This window comes from Propithecus coquereli, unplaced genomic scaffold, assembly GCF_000956105.1.
Source record: "Propithecus coquereli isolate 6110/MARCELLA unplaced genomic scaffold, Pcoq_1.0 Scaffold51, whole genome shotgun sequence".
NCBI classification, from domain to species: Eukaryota; Metazoa; Chordata; class Mammalia; order Primates; family Indriidae; genus Propithecus; species Propithecus coquereli.
The window spans coordinates 5,258,747-5,280,630 of NW_012150952.1; the positions used below are offsets into that span (position 1 = coordinate 5,258,747).

The 21,884-nt window shown below is 39.1% G+C and overlaps 1 protein-coding gene across 1 annotated transcript in view; it reads left to right on the forward strand.

Annotated features, from left to right (window-relative positions):
• DTNA (dystrobrevin, alpha) overlaps positions 1–21,884 on the forward strand; it is a 413,314-nt gene that overhangs the window by 382,272 nt on the left and 9,158 nt on the right. Inside the window, exons 8-9 of the mRNA XM_012656596.1 lie at positions 14,598–14,695; positions 21,359–21,472. Of these exons, the coding sequence (XP_012512050.1) occupies positions 14,598–14,695; positions 21,359–21,472 (212 nt within the window). The remainder of the gene's footprint in view (positions 1–14,597; positions 14,696–21,358; positions 21,473–21,884) is intronic.

Here is a 21,884-nt window from a genome sequence, read left to right on the forward strand (position 1 = left end):
CAAAGGAACAAACTCTCTTTAAACACATTACCAACACAATTGCAATACTAATTAATACTAAGGACTAATACCATATTTCCGAATGAAACATGATTATTCATCATAGTAGATCTTGGGTAACTTTGCCTTGGCCACATTTAATTAATTATTTTTTATATTTCTAGTTGTACTTTTGTAAAACTATATTTTAAATTTTAAAACTGTCATTTAAATTACTAAATAAAATGAATATTTCTCATAATGAAATGTTAAGAATTTGCTTTAGAGATGGGACTGTATTCACTAGTATGTATGAATATACAAGCAAGAAATATGAATATATATTTATAAGACTCAAAGGTGTATCTCTGTTTCTCTGCAAGTTTTCTTTGTAGCCTCACAGCCCAAATCAGGTGACTTGTACTTGTAAAGCGCTTCTAATATGACAGCAATCTCTTGGTAATTTTCAAGTCTTTCTATTCAGCACAGAAAGTTGGGAATTTAGGGAAAGCTAGAGAAGTAAACTTCTTGAGTAGGATCTAAAGGTTGGCAGGACTTCATGAACTATTGGACTATTTACATGATATCCCGTGAAAAATGTTCAGGGAATTTTCATTATATCTAGGCATAGGGAATATAAATGCTTACTTGTTAAGCAAAAAGCAAAGGTCAAATCCGGGATCGTGGGGGCTTGTATCATTGTAATTGTGGTTCTCAGGCCAGGTTTCTACTCCTAATTGAACTCTACGGAAATCTGAAAACATCTTGAACATTTCAAAATAATAAGAGATCTGTCCAAATCGAGCTTGGATCTAGAGTTGGAAGTGTCTGTTGCCAGTTTCTATTCTTGAATGCATTGCCGTGTTTACGCTCTTCTTGGCTTTCCCATCTTATTAACTAGCTCTCCTCCCAAGGACAGTGAAGTAGAGCAGAACAAACTGCTGGCTAGGGCTGCTCCAGCTTTTCTGAAGGGCAAAGGGTAAGTTAAAGCCAGAGTGTACTGGAACCCTGAATTAACTCAACTAAAACTGGAGATTTCTTTTGTCAAAAATGCTTTGTGTGTGAAAGACCATCTTTGATTTAGTAAAAGCAGTTCTGTTATAACCCAATTAACAACACCAAGTAGTTATTTCCAGTAGACACATCTATATTGTTATTCACTTTCCTGATTTCCTTTTCCTTTTTTCTTTTTAAGTGACTAAGCTGAAGATTTGATTTTCCAAAGGATACTTAATCTTTGCTTGTAATCCATTTCAGTGTGTTTACTGTACAGATGAATTCCTTGGCCTTAGTGGTTGAAGAATGCAAATCTGTTTGCTAAAAAGTTGTTTAATATAAATGGAAGTGTTTATTTTTAAAGTTAGTGAAATGGAATTGTGAATTTCGTTGCTTGGATTTTGCTTATTTCTTTTCTTTTTCCTTTTTTTTTTTTTTTTTTTAATCATAGAACATCACTTGCTACCTTTCCTTTACTTGCTTGGTTTTCTAAATGCCTATTCCACCACAAATTCACTCCTACCTTCTCTGCTTATTTTTGTCCACCTCTCTTTAACAACACCCTTTCTTTCCTCCTGCCCTGTTTCAGGATACAGTACAGCCTGAATGTGGCAGACAGGCTAGCTGATGAACATGTTCTCATCGGGTTGTATGTCAACATGCTCCGGAACAACCCATCATGGTTAGTGCAGGTTTGGCTGCTTGACTGTCCTTAGAGAGGGGAACAGTCTGAGCTGGTGACAAGCAGTCTTAGCAAGAAACAAAGTCACTGGAAGCCAATGGTGTTACTAGGCGCTCTTTAACTGATTCAAGTAAGACGCCTTTTGTGACATTAGTTTGGCTACTTCCCATTAACGAGCCATAGAATTCATACCCTTATTTATATCTTAGCTGAAGGGAGAACTTGTGTAAATGGGAGCCATGCTAAATATTAGCGTTCAGGTGGATGTAAGACTGGTTCCCACCAGTCAGTTCTGCGCTACATGTCATGTCAAATTACCGCAGGACAGTGATGCAATAATTTGTCTTATTCCAAGGGCATGGATGTCTCTGGTGATTTGGAAAACAATGGTTCATTTCACTTAAGACAGAAATAAAAAAGAGAAAGTGTGATGTGCTGAGATCATAAAATGGAAATCATTTCTTTAATAGTGGTAACAGTGGGAAAAATTGTCTTTCAACAATTCTATTATTTATAAATGTTTCTGAGTAGCCATCCTGATAAAGCCTATTTCCTAGTCCCCAAAATATGCAACACTTACTTTCAGATGTGTTAAATCCAGGAATTCAAAATATTCAGATGAGGGCATTCATAAAGTTTTTCTCTATTTTAATTGTGGCATAGGAGAGTCCTTCCATTGGTTAAAGTTATTTGATTTTAATAATAAATGTGCATTTGCAATTTGAATGAAAGTAAAAGGAAAGACTATAAGTGTATCATATGTATGTTTCAATCTAGTTTAGACTACTGTTTTACAAACGTATTTAGCAAACCAATTCCTTGGAAAATTTCAGTTTTGCTTAACAACTCTAATTTTTTCTGAACTAAGGGCCCATGGATTTCCTGCCATTATAATTGTTATGTGAGCCGGTGGGTCAAATTTCCATTAAAATAGTTTACACCTTCAGCATCGCAGGTCTCCTTTCCTCTTCTATTTCACCAAGGCATCTCTCAAACACCTGGCCATTGCTCTAGGCTTACAGCCCTCAGCACTGGGTGTATTAGCCACTTTGTTTCAAGAACTCTTTCCTCCTCTCTTGTATGTTTCCAAAGTTCCTTCCTATTGCTGCTCCTTGGAGCTATTTTTGCAAGATAAGTTCATGAGATGATTTTAGCTCTGATGAGTTAATGAACATATATTAATTTTAATGGATATACATACATATCTTAATTTGTATTTTTAAAAATATATAGCCAGTACACTTGTTTAATTTAATCCTACATCCTACTCTTTAAGGAAATAAAAATGCACTCTTTTCAGCTGACCTAAACCCATCTCTTTGCTCAAGTTTTCTGAGCTATTAAATAGTATCCACTTTCTCACAACTCAGCCTCTCAAAATTACAAGATTGCTTTACTCTTATTCCCAACAAGTTTAGTACCCCAATGTTACATGGTAGCTGAAACAATAGAACTAAACACTGAATTACCAAAACATTATATCCGTCATCTTCAAAGAAAAATACAGTCAATATAGATCTAATCATAAGGCAATGATGTGATCTCACACCATGTCCTCTCCTCATAATTCTAAGCACACTCCTGTTATTTCTACCACTCTTCTATGACCTTTTCTTAATTAAGGTTGTAACAAAGAAATCTCCAAAGAGAAAAGCTCAGAGTTTGTCACCAGGAGCGGGTTTTCCCTACTCAAGTAATTAATCATATTGACTTAATGGCCACTTAAGACCATAAAATTCTCAGCAGAGACACCTTACATCTGCTTGATAAAAGCTACATGTGATTTGTATTTTGAAAACAAAGCAGAATTTAAGACTGAGCAATGAAGCAGACTCCATTTGAATAGCTGTGCCCTGCATAGTCCTCATAGCTTTTTTCTATCCTTAAAAAAATTCCAACTTCTCTTTCAAATTTCTCATTTTTTCTTCCCTTACCTTTATGTTTAATTAGAGCCTAACGATTCCTCACATCTGTCACGATTATATAAGTAACATAATGATCTCTCACCTCCCTTATCATCATTATAGCCATAATGCTTTACCATCATTCAATTATGGTGAGATATATAATAATGGTAATAATCATAATAGCTACTATATTTCAAAGCACTTGTCTCATGCTAAGCTTTGTGTTAAAAGTTTCATATACATAATTTCTCCTAGTCCTTAGAGTAAGTCCATGGAGTAAATGTGATCATCCCCATTTCGTAGACAAATGAAGGTGTATCATTTTAGCAAGTTTCCCTGACTCTGCCACTGTCACACAGCTTCTGAACAGTGAGACAGAGATTTTAACCATTTCTGTCCAAGTTCGCATGCACTATCCTGCATCACGTCTCTTAAAGCCTGCATCAACTCACACCCTCCAGAAAGCTTTGTGGATGACTCCTTCACACTGCATCCTTCACATATTTATTTATCGAAACTGCGTATCCAATTCTAGTATTTTTTATTTAATTTTAACAAATATTTAGAGCACATGATAGTAATAGGAATGGTGGTTGTTAATCTTACCCTTTATGTATGTTGTTCCTTGAGTTGTGAATTGTCATTTTCATTGTAATCTTCCAAAAGGGCAATAGTTTTATCTTCAGTCTCTTTTATCTCATCACAACAGCCAGAGTAGGAATAATAAATTTTACATTTATGAAGCGCTTCAAAAATTATAGAGCCCTCCCCCACATATTATCTAATTAGCTCTTCCTACTCCTAAAAGGTTGGATAATATTTCCATTTCACTGATAAGAAAATATGAGCTTCGAGACATTGAGTGACTTATCCAACGTCACATGCTAGTAAGGGCTTGCACTCAAGTCTCCTAACAGCGGGTCCCATCTATTTTCCACCCCATTCCTTCACCTCCTTGTCTGCACCCTTCATGAGATGCGCTACAAACAGGCACCTTATAACTGTTCTAGATCAAAAGCTTTGTTTTTGCCATTATTCAGACATGCTCCTGATTAACTCTATGTAGGGGTCTTCTACCCTATATTAACTACTCAACACAATGGGAAACTGACTCATGCATAAACAGTTGGCTACTAAATTAAAGCAACACTTATGTCATTGCTGGTTCTGATGTCAGATAAGCCAAATAAATAAACTGCAACTCAAGGGAGAATTTTCTGCTGCCTCCTTAATTCACTGAAGTTCTGAAAGCCTTAATGGCTTTAAAGCACCTTCTTCATTGGAGGAGGAAGAGTCTCAAAATGTACTACAGGGCAGGCTTTTTCTGTTCTCCCCCAAAGCTTATTGAGGGCTTGGGTTTGCCAGTTCATAGGGAAGTTCTGAGGCAAGTAGACCAAAAGATTGGAAACCAACCCAGAACTTCCACCTGTAACCACAGTTATATCCTCAATACTTATCATTCAGAAGCTTCTAGCATACTTTTCTCAACTCTAAAAGGGCCCCCAGTGTAAGGGAGGGAGGAGATATAGCAAAAGGCACCAGTCTATGCTTTGCTGTCATAATCAATTGCTATCACCTGGTTAGATTCCTGACCTCACAAAACTAGGTTAAAATTATCCTGCTTGTATTTTTCTCAAGTACAGTAAAGTGCACATTTGTGTTGCCAGTAGATGTCTTCCTAAGTGGGTTGATAATCCAACTAGTTTAAAATTGCTCCACAATATGGTGTGCTTGGGGGAAAAGAGACATCTACCTTCATCTAAGAATGTCTATTTCTGGATTTTGTTTATTAGTTCTAAATTTTTATTAGCTTACCTGCCTTAAACCATGTAATAGATTCTTATTGCACATTGTTTACAACCCTGACCCCTCACCATGGTCTTCAACCCTGTGTGTGATCTCCCCCTTGCCTACTCCTCTCTCAGCCTCTGCTCTCATGGGGTTCTCCCATTCAACCATGATACTTAGTCACATCAGCTTTTGATTAGTTCCTACAAGCCAAGCCCTTCCCTGCCTCAAGACCTTGACTCTTCCCTCCATCTAGATCATTCTTGCCCATCTTACCTGTGTCCCCTCCTTCCATATGCACAAGAACTGGCTCCTTCTCTGGCTTCCAATCTTAGATTAAAGGCACCTCCCAGGTAGGTCTCCAATATTAGTCTCTATAATGGCATACTATTTATTTCCTTCTAACCAGCAGCAGTTATTGTTTGGTTGATTGGTTGGCTGGTTGGTTGGTTGATTAGCTAGTTGGTTAGTTTACTGTCTATCTTAACTTCTAAGGGGCAGGGATCCTCTCTGACTTATTTACAACCTTATGTCTGGCACCTAGCACAGTGCCTGGCACAACAGTAGGTGCCCAATAAACATCTGTTGATGCTGTAGAACAGCAGTCCCCAACCTTTTTGGCACCAGGGACAGGTTTCATGGAAGACAATTTTTCCACAGACGGGGGGTTAGGGGAGGGATGTAGAGCTCAGGTGATGACGCACCACCCAGTTCTTAACAGGCCACGGACTGGTACCAGACCTCGACCCAGGGGTTGAGGACTGCAGTTGTACATTATTAATAGTGCTATAGGTATAAAATTCCATCTTACCCTAAACAAAACTATTAGCAGTACTCAGAAACCTTTTTTACTAATAAAATAAATGCTTTTACTATTTAAGAAAATCACCATTATATAGTAGCCCTTCAATTGAACATTTAGTGTAGGAGTATAAAGTAGATAAGAAAGTAAAGTATTAAGCTTTATGCAGATAGAGGTGGTAAACATGGGCAAAGACAAGCACCAGTAATTCACTGATGTGGCAAAAGCAACTAAAAGAGAATTAAAAAACCAAAAACCTGAAAGTAATATTGGGCAAAAATTTTTAGAGAAATTTTTTTAATGCTGTCTGGTATCTTCTACTTTGTATTAGTTTGCTAAGGCTGCCATAACAAAATACAACCGACTGAGTGGCTTAAACAACAGAAATTCATTTTTTCACAGTTCTGAAGGCTGGAATTCCAAGACTAACCAGCAGGGTTGGTTTCTCCCAAGGTATCTCTCCTTAACTCACAGATGGCCGCCTTCCTGCTGTGTCCTCAGACAACCTTTTCTCTGTGCTTTGCTTCCCTAATGTCTCTTCCTCTTCTTAAAAGGACACCATTTCTATGTGATTAGGGCTCCACCATTTTGACCTCATTTAACTTTAATTACTTCTTCAAAGGCCTTATCTCCAAATACACTCACATTCTAAGGTACTGGGGTGTTAGGGCTTTAGCATATGAATTTTGGGGAAGACACAATTGGAGGTGAGAGTAGGAAATGGCAGTGAAAGCTGACGCCAGGATGAAGAGGAATTAACTAAGTGGAAGTAAGTGAAGGAGGTGGGTGGAGGAGGCAGAGAGAATGGGGTGCATTTGGGACTTATCTGTGGTCAGTCTCATGGAGTCATTGGGGTAAAGGATAAAGCTGGATTATGCAGGACCTTATAAGTCTTGTTTAGAAGTTTGAAAAACAAGAATCTTTTGAAGAGTTTTATGCATAAAAATGTTACAGTCAACTTCATTTTTAAAAGGTCACTGGCTACAGGATAGAAAGTGAATTGGAGGGAAGTTATAACACGTCTAAAGTCAGAGCAACATGTTGAGAGGGCTTTATGTTAATTCAGAAGAAGAGGACAGTGGCCTGGAGCACTTCAGGGGCAGTTGAGATAGAAGGAAATGGAAAAAGTTGAGAGTTTGCCTAAGGCAGAATGCGTGACCTTGATTGGAACATAATGGGTTGTTAAAGTCAGAGTCTGGAAAGGAGTTTGAAGGTATCCCTCAGAGAAGCCATAATTATGACAAGTTTTTATTATTATTATTATTCATGAAGATGGCCATTTCATGATTTCCCATCTTTTCCTTGCAAACCACTCATTAAAAGGCCATAATATCAAGCTTTGAGAGTTAGTTTCTTTCCCCCTTCTTCAGTCCCATAAAACCACAGCTCAGGCCCCAGTATCACTTTATTTCTTTCCACCCAGACTCTCTTCAGCCAACTGACCCCTAAATGCCTAAAAAGTGTACTATTTCCATAGTGTGTTACTTTCAATCAACTGCAAAAGATAGGAAATAATCTAATAAAGGAGTCCTCTGTGTGAGTGTTAATTAATAATGCCTTCTCAGGCACTAATCCTCCCATTAGCTATTTGCATCTTAATAGAAGAATAGTACATGAGACCTGATGGCCTTAAAAATTAATCTATGGTGATAAAATTCCTGTCACCATCCAGACAAACAGAAAAAATATCAAGGGAGAATATAGAAACATTTCTGGTGCCCTTTGAATCATACTATTTTTTGGTTGACTGACCTACCTTGGAAGGCAGAACAGAGTCAAAGAGAAATCAAAGAAATGTGAACAAACCCTGAATTCCCAGAAATCTTTGCTAAATCACAATTTAGTAAGCCCTAGCTTAGCTGGGGCCACCTGAGTTTCCTAGAATGCCATTTTGAAATCACTAGCAGCAGACAGTGGTCATACATTTAAGGTAGAAAGTGGACACCTTTCCAAATAATGGATTTTCCTGCTCTGAAATGCAGTCAACACTGTAGCCACTTTTTAATTCATCATAGTCTCGTAGCAAGATTACTGATTATAAAGTCCTGAAATGAATAGCTAGGGCTGGAGAAAGTGTTGGAATCAGTATTTATTTTAATGATTTAGGGATTATTGGCCATTCATTTTCAACTATTTATAATTGAAGTCTTGAAATAATGGAATTTATCAGAGGAATGCCTCATTCACCCTGGTATAATTTGAACATACTGAAATGGCACATGAGGACTTATAAATCGTTCGTGTGCACAAAGGGGTAATATATCACACCAGCCCCCGTTCACACAGCGTTGGGGGAGGAAATGCATGGAGGTGTGAGTTATCGCTTACTATACAGAGTCCCATATCTTCACATCTCACATTTCCAGGAGGCTTTTTTTAGTATAACATATCATTTATACTAGCTGGTCATTCATGATAAAAGATACTTTTATCATGAGGTTTTTTATCAAGGTTTTTTTTATTTGTTTATGAAAACACTCACAAGTGTTTCTGACAAAGTCAGCTTCAGGCATCATCCTAGACTTGGAGCAATGGGCCCTATTGTCTGCATACCCTGTGTTGAATTAGACATATAGTCTCTAATACACAAGCCAGAAATGAAAAGTGTCTTAAAAATCAAATTAAATTGCCTCTTTGTGGGATAGTTTTATGTTCAAAGAAAAGACAATGTAAACTCTCTGTTATTGAAGCTGTAATAAGAAATTTAGTTATTCTTTTTAATCACTGCAAAGTACATTGTTTTATAAAGGTAAATATTAATATCTGCTTTAAAGCATCAATTTTCTAGAACTAATTCTGCCTTTTGCTATTCAAATTATTTTCTTACTCCAAGTCTAAATTTGTATGCTGATTAAAATCTCAATCCACTGAAATTGATGCTACAGATTATGTGAGCCCTTTATCCTAGAATTTTGTGTTTTAAAAGAGTGTAAAATATCATATGCTATATGGAGATCAGTTAAATACTCATGAAAAATGATATTTTTATATGGTTTACATTAGACTTTATTTCATGTATTTGTATTTTCCATTTCGTTTTCAAGATTTTCTGTATCCTTGCTAGTCAAAGTGTTGCACCAGTACACTGGACCAGTAGTATCAACATCTCTTGGAAGCCTGTTAGAAATGCAGCTTCTCAGGTCCCACCCCCAACCTACCCCACAACCCTTCACTACAGAATCAGAAACGGCATTTTCACAAAATCCCTAAGTGATATGCTTACACTTTGAAGCTTGAGAAGCACTACTGTAGATAGTTGTTGAATGGTAGATGACATTTTGATTGGGACAAGAATCATTAATGAATCTAAACAGGTTACTTAAGAGGCAAAATAATAACAGTGTATTAACTAACATTTTTGAGCACTTCATGGTTCCAGACATCACACCAGTTTGATGTGTTTTACATACATCATCTCATTCAGGCAAAAAGAAAAGAGAAGCCTCTTTTTCTGAGGATGGGGAACTGGGTTGTTAAGTAGGGAAATTCAGAAATGTTCTAGTTATTTAGTACAGCCCAAAGAGTGGAAGGGTTCAGATTAAAACAGGAATCACTTACATACGTGAAAGGTATAGACTGGAGCAGAGATAATGAAGACAGGAATGTCTTATGAATGGCAAAAAAAAAAAAAAAAAATGTCACAGTAAAGGATTCAGACAACAAGGGAGGAGCTATTTTGGAAGGGACTTAGCCAACATGCTGGAAGTACGTAATGATTTTCACTCATCTTTTCACTTTAGAACAAAGGTTAAGAGACTATGTTGCATGTTTACTTTATATGTAAATGTTAATATAAGTAATATAATTGTATGTTACTTTATATGGATCCAAATCATTGCGATGAATACTTCTTACACCCGTAATACTGGCATAGGAGTGGATCTTCTTTAATATATATTTATGAGTATTAACTTTTTTCTTTAAGGAACAGGCTTAAGTATAAGAGCTGATGGAGAGGAATATAAGTATGATTGTGAATGAGAGGAAGTAGTTTCTGATCCTGATTCTGACCTAATACACAACACAATAACTGATTAGCCAAACTACCACCAACTAATCTGTTAACAGGGTTAGTGTTATTGGTACGTTTCACAGAATTTTTTTGAATGGCACCCAAAATTTAATATTGAATGAAAGGCTTCAGAGATGAAATTTTTTGAAATATAGTAGAAGTGATGATGCTTCCATTTGCATTAGTCTTTAGGGACTCAGATCTACCTTATTTTAGCATGAACAGTTTCTATAAATTTATAGGAGATACTAAACAATTCCCATTAGTGTCATGGGGAGCAAGAACTATAATTCCACTTTTCAAGAAGTACATAGAAAAAGCAGGTTACCTGGGTAGAAATACTATAGATGAGAATCGTATTAGTAATCTACTGGCTGTATAATAAATTACCCTAAAACTTAGCTGCTTAAAACAACAAATATTTATTATCACACAGTCTGTAGGTCACAAATCCAGGTTTGGCTTAGCTAGGTGCCTCTGGCTCAAGGACTTTCATGAAGTTACAATCAAGCCATCAGCTCAGACTGTGATCTCATCTGAAGGCTCTACCAGCAGAGATGCATTTACATGGTCATTGACTTGCTTGGGTCCTTTATCACCTGGGTCTTCCACAGGGCTGCCTTAGGACATGGCAGCTAGCTTCCCACCAGGTAAACTATCCAAGAGAGCTCAAGAGAAAGAAAATAAGCCCAAGATGGAAGCCATGGCCTTTTTATAACCTAATCTTGGAAGCGACATTCCATTCCTTCTGCCATATTCTATTCATTAGAAGCAACTCAGTACGTCCAGCCCATACTAAAGGGGAAGAGATTACACAAGAATGTGAATACCAGTAGATAGGGATCACTGGACACTCACCACAATTTTTTTTTCCTTTCTTCTTGCTTCCATATTTTCTATTATGTCAATTTTGGACATGTGTTACTTTTGTAATAAGGAAATAAAAATGTTAAAGCCAATAAAATTAAGGAGAAATTGTATCAGAAATATTGATCAGAAAAGTCACCTCTCCTTGGTGCTTTCTTAGTAAGACAATTGAATTGACTGAAGACAGGATTTATTAATGACCTTCCTGGCCACATATTAGATCATGTCATGAGTCCAAGTCTGAGGTCATTAATCTAACAGGGTTTTGTATGGCTTGTAAATTGTTTGCACTGAAAAATTGAAATAGCAGACCTCTCTGATGGTAATATGAATACGTCAGTCTTTCTCAGTTGCCTAACAGTCTCCTTCTTGCTCTGTTCTCGGTAGCATGCTGGAGAGTTCAAACCGGCTTGATGAAGAACACAGGCTGATCGCCAGGTATGCGGCAAGGCTGGCAGCAGAGTCCTCCTCGTCTGTAAGTAGTTTGAGTGGAAGGATTCATCTGTTGGCCTCTGGAGTCCTTGAATTTCATGTTATGTTCACTGTTACCATTATAGCTGATGCTGATGACCAGGACAATTTGTGCCAATTTATTGTCCATGCGTTTGTTGCTATGTTTGGTGTATCTGGTGGTGAATTTCCAGTTTAAAAATGGCAGATCTGAGGAACAAAACTATCTACAGTAGCGTGGCCCTGCAGTCAAGCAGGAAGCTCCATGTCCCCCTTCACCCAGTGTCAACCCCATAGGAGATACTGAGGAAGGGGACAAGGACTGGTTGTGATTTTTTTAAAATGGATTTAAGGCAGGTGTGTTCAGTGAAGGCTCTAGGTTTAAGACTGAATAGTTGCAAGTGACACTTAAAATATACTAGTAGAGGCAACAGAGCTGATATCTTTTTCCATTTGCTTCTGTCTCTAAGACAAAAGCAACAGTTTGACACCTTGATTCAGAATTCATCTGTGCTGAACTGAGGGTGAGCTGTGATTAGGGCATCACAAAGGACAGTGAGTGGCAGGGAAGCCAGTGAGGAAGCTGTTGCCTGCTCCGCTCATGGTAGATGTTGCAATTATCAGAGCCGAGCACTTCTCTAATGATCCCAGATGGGAGCTGCATAATGACCCATTGCATTGGCCCTGGCACTTGCTCTCTGTGACATCAGTGACTGTAACACTCTTAGAAACTACCATGAGCAAGATGAAAGAGTCCATGGCAGGCTAAAAAGTGTACTGTCTGGCCCCCAAATCAGACATGGTAAAACAGAGATACAATTGCAGTATATGACATCTTAAATGCCATAAATAAAGAACAAACATGCTAAAGAAAATAAAAATAAGAGAATATGGGAGAACTAGATTTTAGAACAAGCAACCCCTTTGGGAGTCACTTGAAAAGAAAGACAAAACAAGGCTTCTGGAAAAACCTCATTTCCAAGTTTTCTTGCCTTTATCGTGCATATACCTCTATAAGCAGAGGATATGATATAGTAAGACGGATTCGCAATGTGGAATTTTGAGTCTGTGTCCCAGGTCTCTATGATCACACAAAGCACCACCTCTTTGAGTTCAGTTTTCTCATCCATAAGTGGGTATAAGTACAATTATTATATATGTCAGTGCAGCCTGTTATTAGGGTCCAGTGAGATAATAAAATGTACAACAGTGCTGCATTAAGCAGCAGTCACAAAATGGCAGCCTAAAGACCAAATTTGTCCCACAGAAATGCTTTGTTAGGCCCCACAGTATTTTTAATTCTTTGGTGGCTGTCAGAATTTACAGATCAGGTGGTTTTCCTTAAAACTTTGGATTTTCAGGTTACCCTGAGGGACTGACAAGATGAGGCTCATGTTTTTCATGGCAGCAAGCTGCTCGAGTAGAGACAGTCTTTTGTCTGGTCTGGACAGGGCAAGAATGCGGCACTTTGCCACAACCCATACCCTGGCCCCCTTCTCTCATTTGGGTTACCTCGCTGGCCCCTTTCAACATTTGAATTAGTGATCCCTGGTAGGCTGCTAAATCTCTGTGCACATGTTATTATTTACATGTGCACTAACTTCTCCAGTCTTTGTTCCATTTTTGTCTCGAGAACATTAGTAACTTGTGTCCCTTGCCTACTTATATCCTATATATCCTTTGTGGATGCATCATGGGAAAGATATCATCTACACATTAATTCTAGTTCCTTTGTAAATCTCTTCATAATCACATATCGAGAATTCCATGATTAGCTAAATAAATCATGATTAGTAAGATGACACCAGATTAGAAAGGAGATAGAAAGGTCATTTATTTGGGTCCATTTATGTCTGGATAATTTCTGATCAATGAATATAGAGAGAAAAGCAATGCCTGAAATCCACAACTGGCTCAGATAGTTTCTACCCATTATCAGTACATAAAATATATGCAAGAAAGAGAAACTTATGTAGTGAAATCAGGAGAAAAACCTGGATCACAGGTCAAAACTGCCGTATGCCAGATTTAGCTATAGAAAGCCATTGAGGATATAAAATGTAAGATACAAAATTCCTCATTAGCAATGCTAGTAATTTCTTCGCTAAGCTAGATGTGAATTAAAAATCACAGAACAGCTTTCTAAAAGCCAGACCTTTACTAAACTTAACCATTCTTACAGTTAGGTTTCTGGACATTAAAAAGCAGGCTGAATTTCTCCTTATCTTTTCAGGTGCTATTTTTAAAAGCTTTGCATTCTTCAGTAGAAAGATCAGTTGTGATTTTTTAAAAGTTTTTTTTTAAAAATAAAAATGGGCTTGGAGGAATTTTTACAATGTACTGTAGAGCAAAGAAAGCAAAGCACAGACAACAGTAGATAATCTGAAACCATTTTTTTTAAATAAAACAACACCAAATAAACCCTTGTCTCTATACAGACAGACATATAAATATGGTATGTCATGATTTAGGATACATATGCTTATATAAGAATGGAGAAATCCATGACTGTATATATACCAATTGATAAAGCTGATTGCATGACCAAGAATGATGAACTGGTGTCACCTGAAGGTAGAAGAAGCAAATACATGCATATGAATCCATCAATGTAAAGTTACACATATGAATAGATAAATGCATAAAAATTTGGTAATCAAAAGAAGCAGAAAAATATGACTTATGAACTATGACTGAAAAACTATGAAATTTTTAATTATACATTACAGTAATTGAACAGTAATGCTATAGAAACAGCCATCTCAACACCTGTATTGAGAGAATAGTTGCAACGGGGATAGCTTGGCAAGAATGAAATAGCTTCCCAAAAACTTCAGGTCAGGAAGCTGAAGAACAGTTTTTATATGTCTTGTATATTTGCTTGCTGAAGAATTCCATTCTGCTTTCCGTTGCATAGATGTGCTTCAGATCCACAGAAAAGTTGGTCCTTAGGAGACGAATGGCAATTTAATTTTCTGTATTTGCTTTTTTGTTGTCATAGTTTTGGTAGAAATAGTTTCCTCTTCCTTGTCTACATATCTCATGACTTCTGTCTTCCCAAATACATAGGTTCACATTCCCAATATTAAATTGTGTAAACTACATATTTTACAGCAGCCAACTCAGCAGAGAAGTGCTCCTGACATCTCCTTCACCATTGATGCAAATAAGCAACAGAGGCAGCTGATCGCAGAACTAGAAAACAAGAACAGGTAAGGCTTTGTAGACATGTTAGCTTGTTTGAGCAACTTGGTACGTTCATTAATAACCTATTGTTGTGCCTTAAAGTCTCCAGGCTTTTCACACTGGGAAGACTTCAAGGGAAGACTTCCACAGTCAATGGTGCTGGCTTCTGAAAAGCTGGTGTTTAAATCTTTAGATCTTCAGAAGCTTCATGATATAACTGTATGTGTGTGTGTGTGTGTATACAGGTCTGAGATGTCAGTGAAATTAATGCTGTCTTTCTAGACAGTCTCATTTCCCTTTTTCTGACATGCTTAATTTTGTTCAGGAGCTAGGCACAAGGTGTTTCTACTACCCAGAGACAAGTAGGAGGCTCACCTGGGAGGCACCCTGTAAAGACCCTGGGCTAAAGAGGCATCTGGGAGGCTGAGGTGGAAGGATTGCTTGAGTTCAGGAGTTTGAGACCAGCCTGAGCAAGAGCAAGACCCTGTCTCTACTTAAAAAAAATAGATATTTGAAACTCGGACTTGGGGGGGCGGGGGGGGAAGGGCAACATACGTAACCTAAACATCTGTACCCCCATAATATGCTGAAATAAAAAAAAAAGAAAAAAGAAAAAAAATAGAAAAATTAGCCAGGTGTGGTGGCGTGCACCTATAGTCCAGCTACTTGGGAGGCTGGGGCAGGAGGATCATTTGAGCTCAGGAGTCGGAGGTTGTAGTGAGCTATGATGACACCACTGCACTCTACCCCAGGCAGCAGAGCAAGACCCTGTCTCAGAAAAAAAAAAAAAGAGGCATCTGAAGTGACACCACCATCACCCAAATACCTCCACCTTCAGCCCAGCAGCAGGTCCTTCCTCTGTTCAACACAGATTGGTTCACAGTCTACCTCCACAACATGCACCCTAAAACTGTTCACTTCATCTCCACCACCAGCTAATCCAACCAGTCCTTCTTAAAAACATCAATCATATCATGTCATTCCTGGGTCAAACTCTCTAATGATTTCCCATCCCACTTTCCTTAAAACCCCCGCCTCTTACCATGGCCTGCAAGGTCCTACCCGAGCTGATTCCTGCCTGCTGTTCTGGCTTCAGCTCACCTTGCTCACCACACTCCAATCTCTTGTGGCGCTTCCTCTGCCTTACAGCCCTTGCACTAGCTGTTCTGTTCTCTAGAAGACTCTTCCCTGAGGTCTCTGCATGGAGGGCTCCTCTCATCATTTAGGTGTCAGCTCAAATGACACCTCCTAAAACACCACCTGTCTAATCTTGCCCACTACACCCTACCCCAGAAACCACTCTCTATTACATCCACCTGTGTGTGTGTCTGTTGCACTTATCAGTGTCTAAAATAACTGTATTTATGTGTTTGTTTTCTTATTTATTGTCTGTCTTCCCTGACTGAAATGGAAGTTCTTTGAGAACAGAGACCACGCCAAATGGCCCCTGGGGCCCAGAACCCTGCCCAGTGCATAGTAGAAGCTCAGTAAATATACATTGAGTGAGAAAGTAATGAATAGCTGAGTTGAATCTCAAACTCAGTGATGAGTAAGCCCAACATAGGAACAATTGGTTCATTCTATATTTCTTGGAAAAGCACCCAAATGTTTTCATGCTAAATCCCATTCTTAAATCCCATTCTCAGATGTCACTGATGTGACATCTGAGATCAAACTGGTAAAGTGAAGGAGGAGGTTGTGATCATTATTTCATGCCTGGAAAGTCTGACCTGAGAATTTGGGGATAAATGATCAAAGTATTCTTTAAAGTTCTACAGAAAAAGATAAAAAGGAAGATGCAAACTCTGTTGGCACATTTTCATATTTTTTCTAGTAAAAAAGCTTTTGGCTTAATTTTCTTAGAACCTGGTTCTCATCATTAGGAAACCACAAATTAAAACAGAAATAGCTTCATCAACGTGACTCCATGACTCCATAGCCTTTGAAACTGCTACTCTACTCTGACCCCCAAGGAGATGTGATCACATCAGTTTGCCACATGTGTTCCCTCTCAGTTTATCAAGGAATAAGAGGCAAGAATTAAGAAGAGAGAGCAGAAGCATGGAGAATTAGACAGAACAAATTAAAATTTGCTCAGGACAGTCACAAGTCTATAAAATTACCTATCCTATTTTGTATAACATTTATTGTATCTACTATGTGCAAATACTTGTGCTAAGTCAGAAAAGGCATTGAGAGAAGTACTCAGAGCAAACAATGTAAAAGAACCACTGTGGACTCTCAGGTTGGTGGAAGGGTTGTGTGAGTGTTGATGGTGCTGAGCAGGAGGTGAATAGAGGGGCCACGTACAAATGTTGTCTCGACGCATTACATCAATTTGGGCACCAGAAAGGGCACGGAAAGGAAAAAAGAAAAGCAAAGCAAAATGGACCAGTTTTAAATTCTTGACAATTAGATTTAACCCAAATTTTCAACTTCTTTAGAACAAAACATTACTCTTGGTAACCTTAGGAAATGTTAGAATTGTAATGTAGAGGGTTTTTTTTCTCTTTTAGTCAACAGGGTAACACTATAACATGGGATAGGAAAGGCTCAAAATGACTCAGTCAGAATAAATATATGTCAATAAGTCAGTGAGTATCCCATAATCAAGTCAGCAGAGAAGAGGTAAAGAAGAAAGGATTAAAGGAGTGGTAAAATCAACCATTTTATCTGGATTTAGCAGGCTATGCCAGCTTGAGGCCTGATTGAACTATGCCAGAGTTGAGGCCATTTTCTTGAGAAGGACCTGAGTCTCTCTATAGCCAGTTCATTCAGAGTTTCTACAGACATTGTCCCACACTCCCTTCTCCAACCCTAAGTCCCTTTTCTCTAAAACGTATTTTGATTGCTACCCAGCAAGGAGCCATCCAGTGGGGAGAAGACCACAGCCAGAATTAATAATATCATTAGAGCTTCCAGGTGGCAGCAGGAAGAAACCTGGGTCTTTGTTTTGAGGTGTTGAAGAGAGAATAACAACAATCTTATGTATTTATAGCACACGTGTACAGATATTGTTTCACTTCATCCTCAGAACAGCTCTTTAAGGTAGGCAGGGTGACTATTATCATGCCCATTGTACAGATCAAAATTAAAAAATGAGGTGTCATTTCTACCCTTTTTCCCCAACATGACCCACTTTACCATCATTGTGGTCTAGCTTGTGTAGGGTAAACTTGACGGACAAGGTAGGTTTTTAGCTGGACATTTCAAGACAGTAAAATTTGGCAGTGAAAGATGGGAGATAGGATTATGAGTAAAAATATACACAGACATTGAGAAAAGCGATGAAGACAATTGCCAGGCAGCACCAAGGGGCTGAGATGAAGAGTGAAATGGCAATATTAGTGTATGAGGCTTGCACACCAGGTCAAAGAATTTGAATTTTATCCTGTCATGATGGACAGCAGTGATCAGGCAAGTGACAGAATGTCTGCATGTTTATGGCAAAATAATCAGCTTACTAAATATGCAGCTTTCGTTGACAAGGGATTGACCTAGAAGCTGATGGGAAGTGATGAGGACCTACATTAAATAGATGGTACCGGAAATGAAAACAAAGGAACCAAAACAGGAGATGACTAGAGAAAAGAATAAACATTGCTGGAATGTTAATTTATAAGATTCTCTGATTATTCATTTCTAAACTTTCTATAAGGGAATCTGGATTTTTCAGCAATAATCTTTATATAAGTCAGATTTCACTAGCAGCCCTCTTTTCTTTCACTCTCTGGGTCCAGTCCATCTGTCCTGAGGGGAAGAGCAAAGTCAGAGGTTGAGGGTAGGAATAAGGGATAAAATGTCAAGGGCAAAGAGAGTCTTTGTGCACTCTCAGGAGAAGGTCAAACCTGGCCTGATTTCCCACAAGTTCCAGCATCACTCCTACATCCCTTCTTAGAAAGAAAAGACTAAAGTAAAACTTCACAGCCCACAATTACCTTATCTTGGTTGCAGCATTAACCTGCTCTTCCACTTCTCCAGAGCACTTTGTTTTCTCTTCCAATCCTCTGCTTCCACTCGGGCATGAGGATAGCACACTTGAGGGGATATTAGGACTTCTCTTGAGGAAATACTGCAGGGATATCTTCCTGCATGTGGGTCTATTTATCTATTCATGGAGCTTTCAACAGGAAGCTCCATGAATGTCCTAGTAGCCCTGACTGTGCCTCAATACCACTCTTATGGATTGTTTCCTTGAATGTTTTTGGATTGCACTCTCTACATGCATGTTTTTAAGGACCAGAAAGAGAAAAAAGAAATAGGAATGAGAAGAGATGGCAGCAAGAGAGCTTCATTCTGTCCCTGAGTTCCTTTGTGGCTCCTAGAGCTCTCCACCCCTTCTCTGATCAGCAGCCAGTCTATCCTGAGCTCATCTCTCTAAGCCAGCAGCCTCATGCTATCCAAAGACCCCAGGGCCATGTCCCAGAAGCTCATCCAGGTCATATTCCTGCACCATGGAAACTTTCCCAGGGGTCCTGTGTCTCCAAGGTGATAATTAACTCAATAATCAGGTCCTTGAGCTTAAGGAGAAGATAGAGTTCTTCACATCACTTCATTACTCTGTCTACTTAAATAATCCATGCACATTTCAGTGATGATCTCCAGAAGATAATGCTTCTGTATAGCACCCTTGGAAGAGCCAGTCAGTATTAGGACTAACAGGAATCTTCAAATTACATTGTATGAGTCACAGCCTGCCTTGGCTAGACTTGTGGAAGCAAGTATGAGAAGAATGAGGCGGTCTGATATATATATATGGGCTTGGGGGCTAGCCAGCCTAGCTCCAAATCACCTCTGGCACCTGCTTATTATTGAACTTGGGTAAGTCTTTTAACTGGTCTGTGCCTTTATTTCCTCATTCGTGAACTAGAGATGATAATTGTACCTAAATAATAGAATCATTGTCGGACTAAATAAAATAAGCTTAAAGATGACAGCACAGTTTCTGAGTACAGACTAAGCACTCAATGCACATTACATATCCCTTCATTATGTTTTCTTACCAGAACTACTACTCTCCTTTCCTTCCTTGGGCTACATGGTTCTGTCATGGTTCTGTCTTTACAACCCACAAGGAGAACCAACAGGAGTCATAAAATATCAGGATGTTAGCCCTGGAGGAAATCTTGGAAATCCTGGTGCTCCGATTTTCAGGCTGAGCTCTATGGTACCCTGGGGGCTCTACAGAGGCACCTGAAGAGGGGGAGGAAGAGATAGCAGCACAGGGGCCCACTCTTTCTTTAGCCAGGGCAGCCCCCTCTTAACTGTCTCACATATTGTGTTTCCATGGAAGATTTCTTTTAAGGAAAGTTTTCCACCATGGAACACCAAGGGGGCAAAAAAAGGTCGAAAACCACTGAATTATAGTCCAACCTTTTCACCATACTCACAAAAGGTATAATGACTCACTGGTGGCTGGTCACGGTAGCTCACACCTGTAATCCTAGCACTCTGGGAAGCCGAGGCACGAGGATTGCTTGAGGTCAGGAGTTCGAGACCAGCCTGAGCAAGAGTGAGACCCCCCCTCTCCACTAAAAACAGTAAAAATTAGCTGGATGTGGTGGCACATGCCTGTAGTCCCAGCTACTCGGGAGGCTGAGGCAGGAGGATCGCTTGAGCCCAGGAGTTTGTGAGCTAGGCTGATGCCACAGCACTCTAGCCCGGGTGACAGAGCAAAACTCTGTCTCAAAAAAAGAAAAAAAGACTCACTGGTAATTAGCCTCCTGATTCTGGTGTGTTTGTGACGCAGGCAGTTATAAATCAGACTTTCAAATGGAAAGCTACTCCCTTGCTCACCAAGTCACCTTCAGTTCTCGGTGTTCTGTCGTGCTGGCTCTTGTGCATTTTGTTGAGTAGGAGACTGACCCCACCTCCAGCCCCCAAGAATATGTGACCTGTAACCTTGCTTAATGGCTTCTGACTGGCTTAGGGATAATTTGCCTTGCACAGGTCTCATATCCTTTATGGCCAGGCTAATGTCACCCAAATGCAGGGAAGTCCAGGCCCCAACATCAATAATAGACTGACACATCTCACCCCCGAGGTCACACCAATAGTGCTCTATGTCACAGACTCAATTACCGTGGATCCTTTTAAAAGCACTTTCCTTCTAAGGCCTCCTCCATTGTTAAGGCTTAGAGTGTTAAGAAAAAAGAGGAAAAATTTTGCCTAAATGGGAGTTTCTCAGATAAATTCAGTGAGGGGAATTTCCTTCTTGTTGAGAGAATGAGGTTATTTAGTTTTGTAAAATGACCACCATTTATCCTTATTTTCCCTCCAAGTGTCCTTTCTTGGTAGCTGCTGGTACTTTATGGTGTCATAAATAATAGAGGATCCATTTTTGTCTTTTAAGCAGTGTGCTCTTCAAAGTTGAACACATTACCGCAGCATCATGCTACTTACTAGAGAGATTACTGGGTCCCGGTGCTAACACTGACCAACACACTACAGAACCGTCAGGGTTTAAATGTGCTGGACATGAAGTCAGCCTTCCCCTCCCCCACAGCTCCCCCCTAGCTACAGCCAAAGCCTCATAAACACAGTGAGTCTGTTGGTTAGTGAAGGTCAGTTCTGCCCCTAAACATGGGATGGTCCCTTCTCTCTTTATTCTGGTGGCCCTGATCTGTTTTGCTGTTAGTATCCTGGAAGCTAATTGCCCCTAATTTCTCATCTTCCTCCTCTCTCCCAAGAGAAATCTTACAGGAGATCCAGAGACTTCGGCTAGAGCATGAACAAGCTTCCCAGCCCACACCAGAGAAGGCACAGCAAAACCCTACCCTGCTGGCAGAACTCCGGCTCCTCAGGTAAGAGAGGGCACCCACGTCACCTCAGGGAGCATAAATGTTTGAGATCTTTAATAAAGTCTAACAGTGTATAACCAGAAAAACAGTCTTTAGCCACCATAGCTGCTGATGCTTGTTTGTTTTTTCATAGCACACACCTAATTGCTGAGATTTTGGGGATTTGGGGAGAAGCTGTTTATATTTTACTTTCGTTTGACACAGAGAAAAGGAAATAGTGTTCTGATCTAAAGATCAGAAATAACATCTTTCACTGGAGAAAATTTGAACTCAGCTCTTTTGGATATTTGTATTATCAACAATGTGTTTATGTTACAAATGATCAACAAAACAAACAAATGTACAACTAATAAACATCACAGATTTTTAAATTTAAAAATTTACTCTAACCCATAAGAGGAAGTCTGAGTTTTTC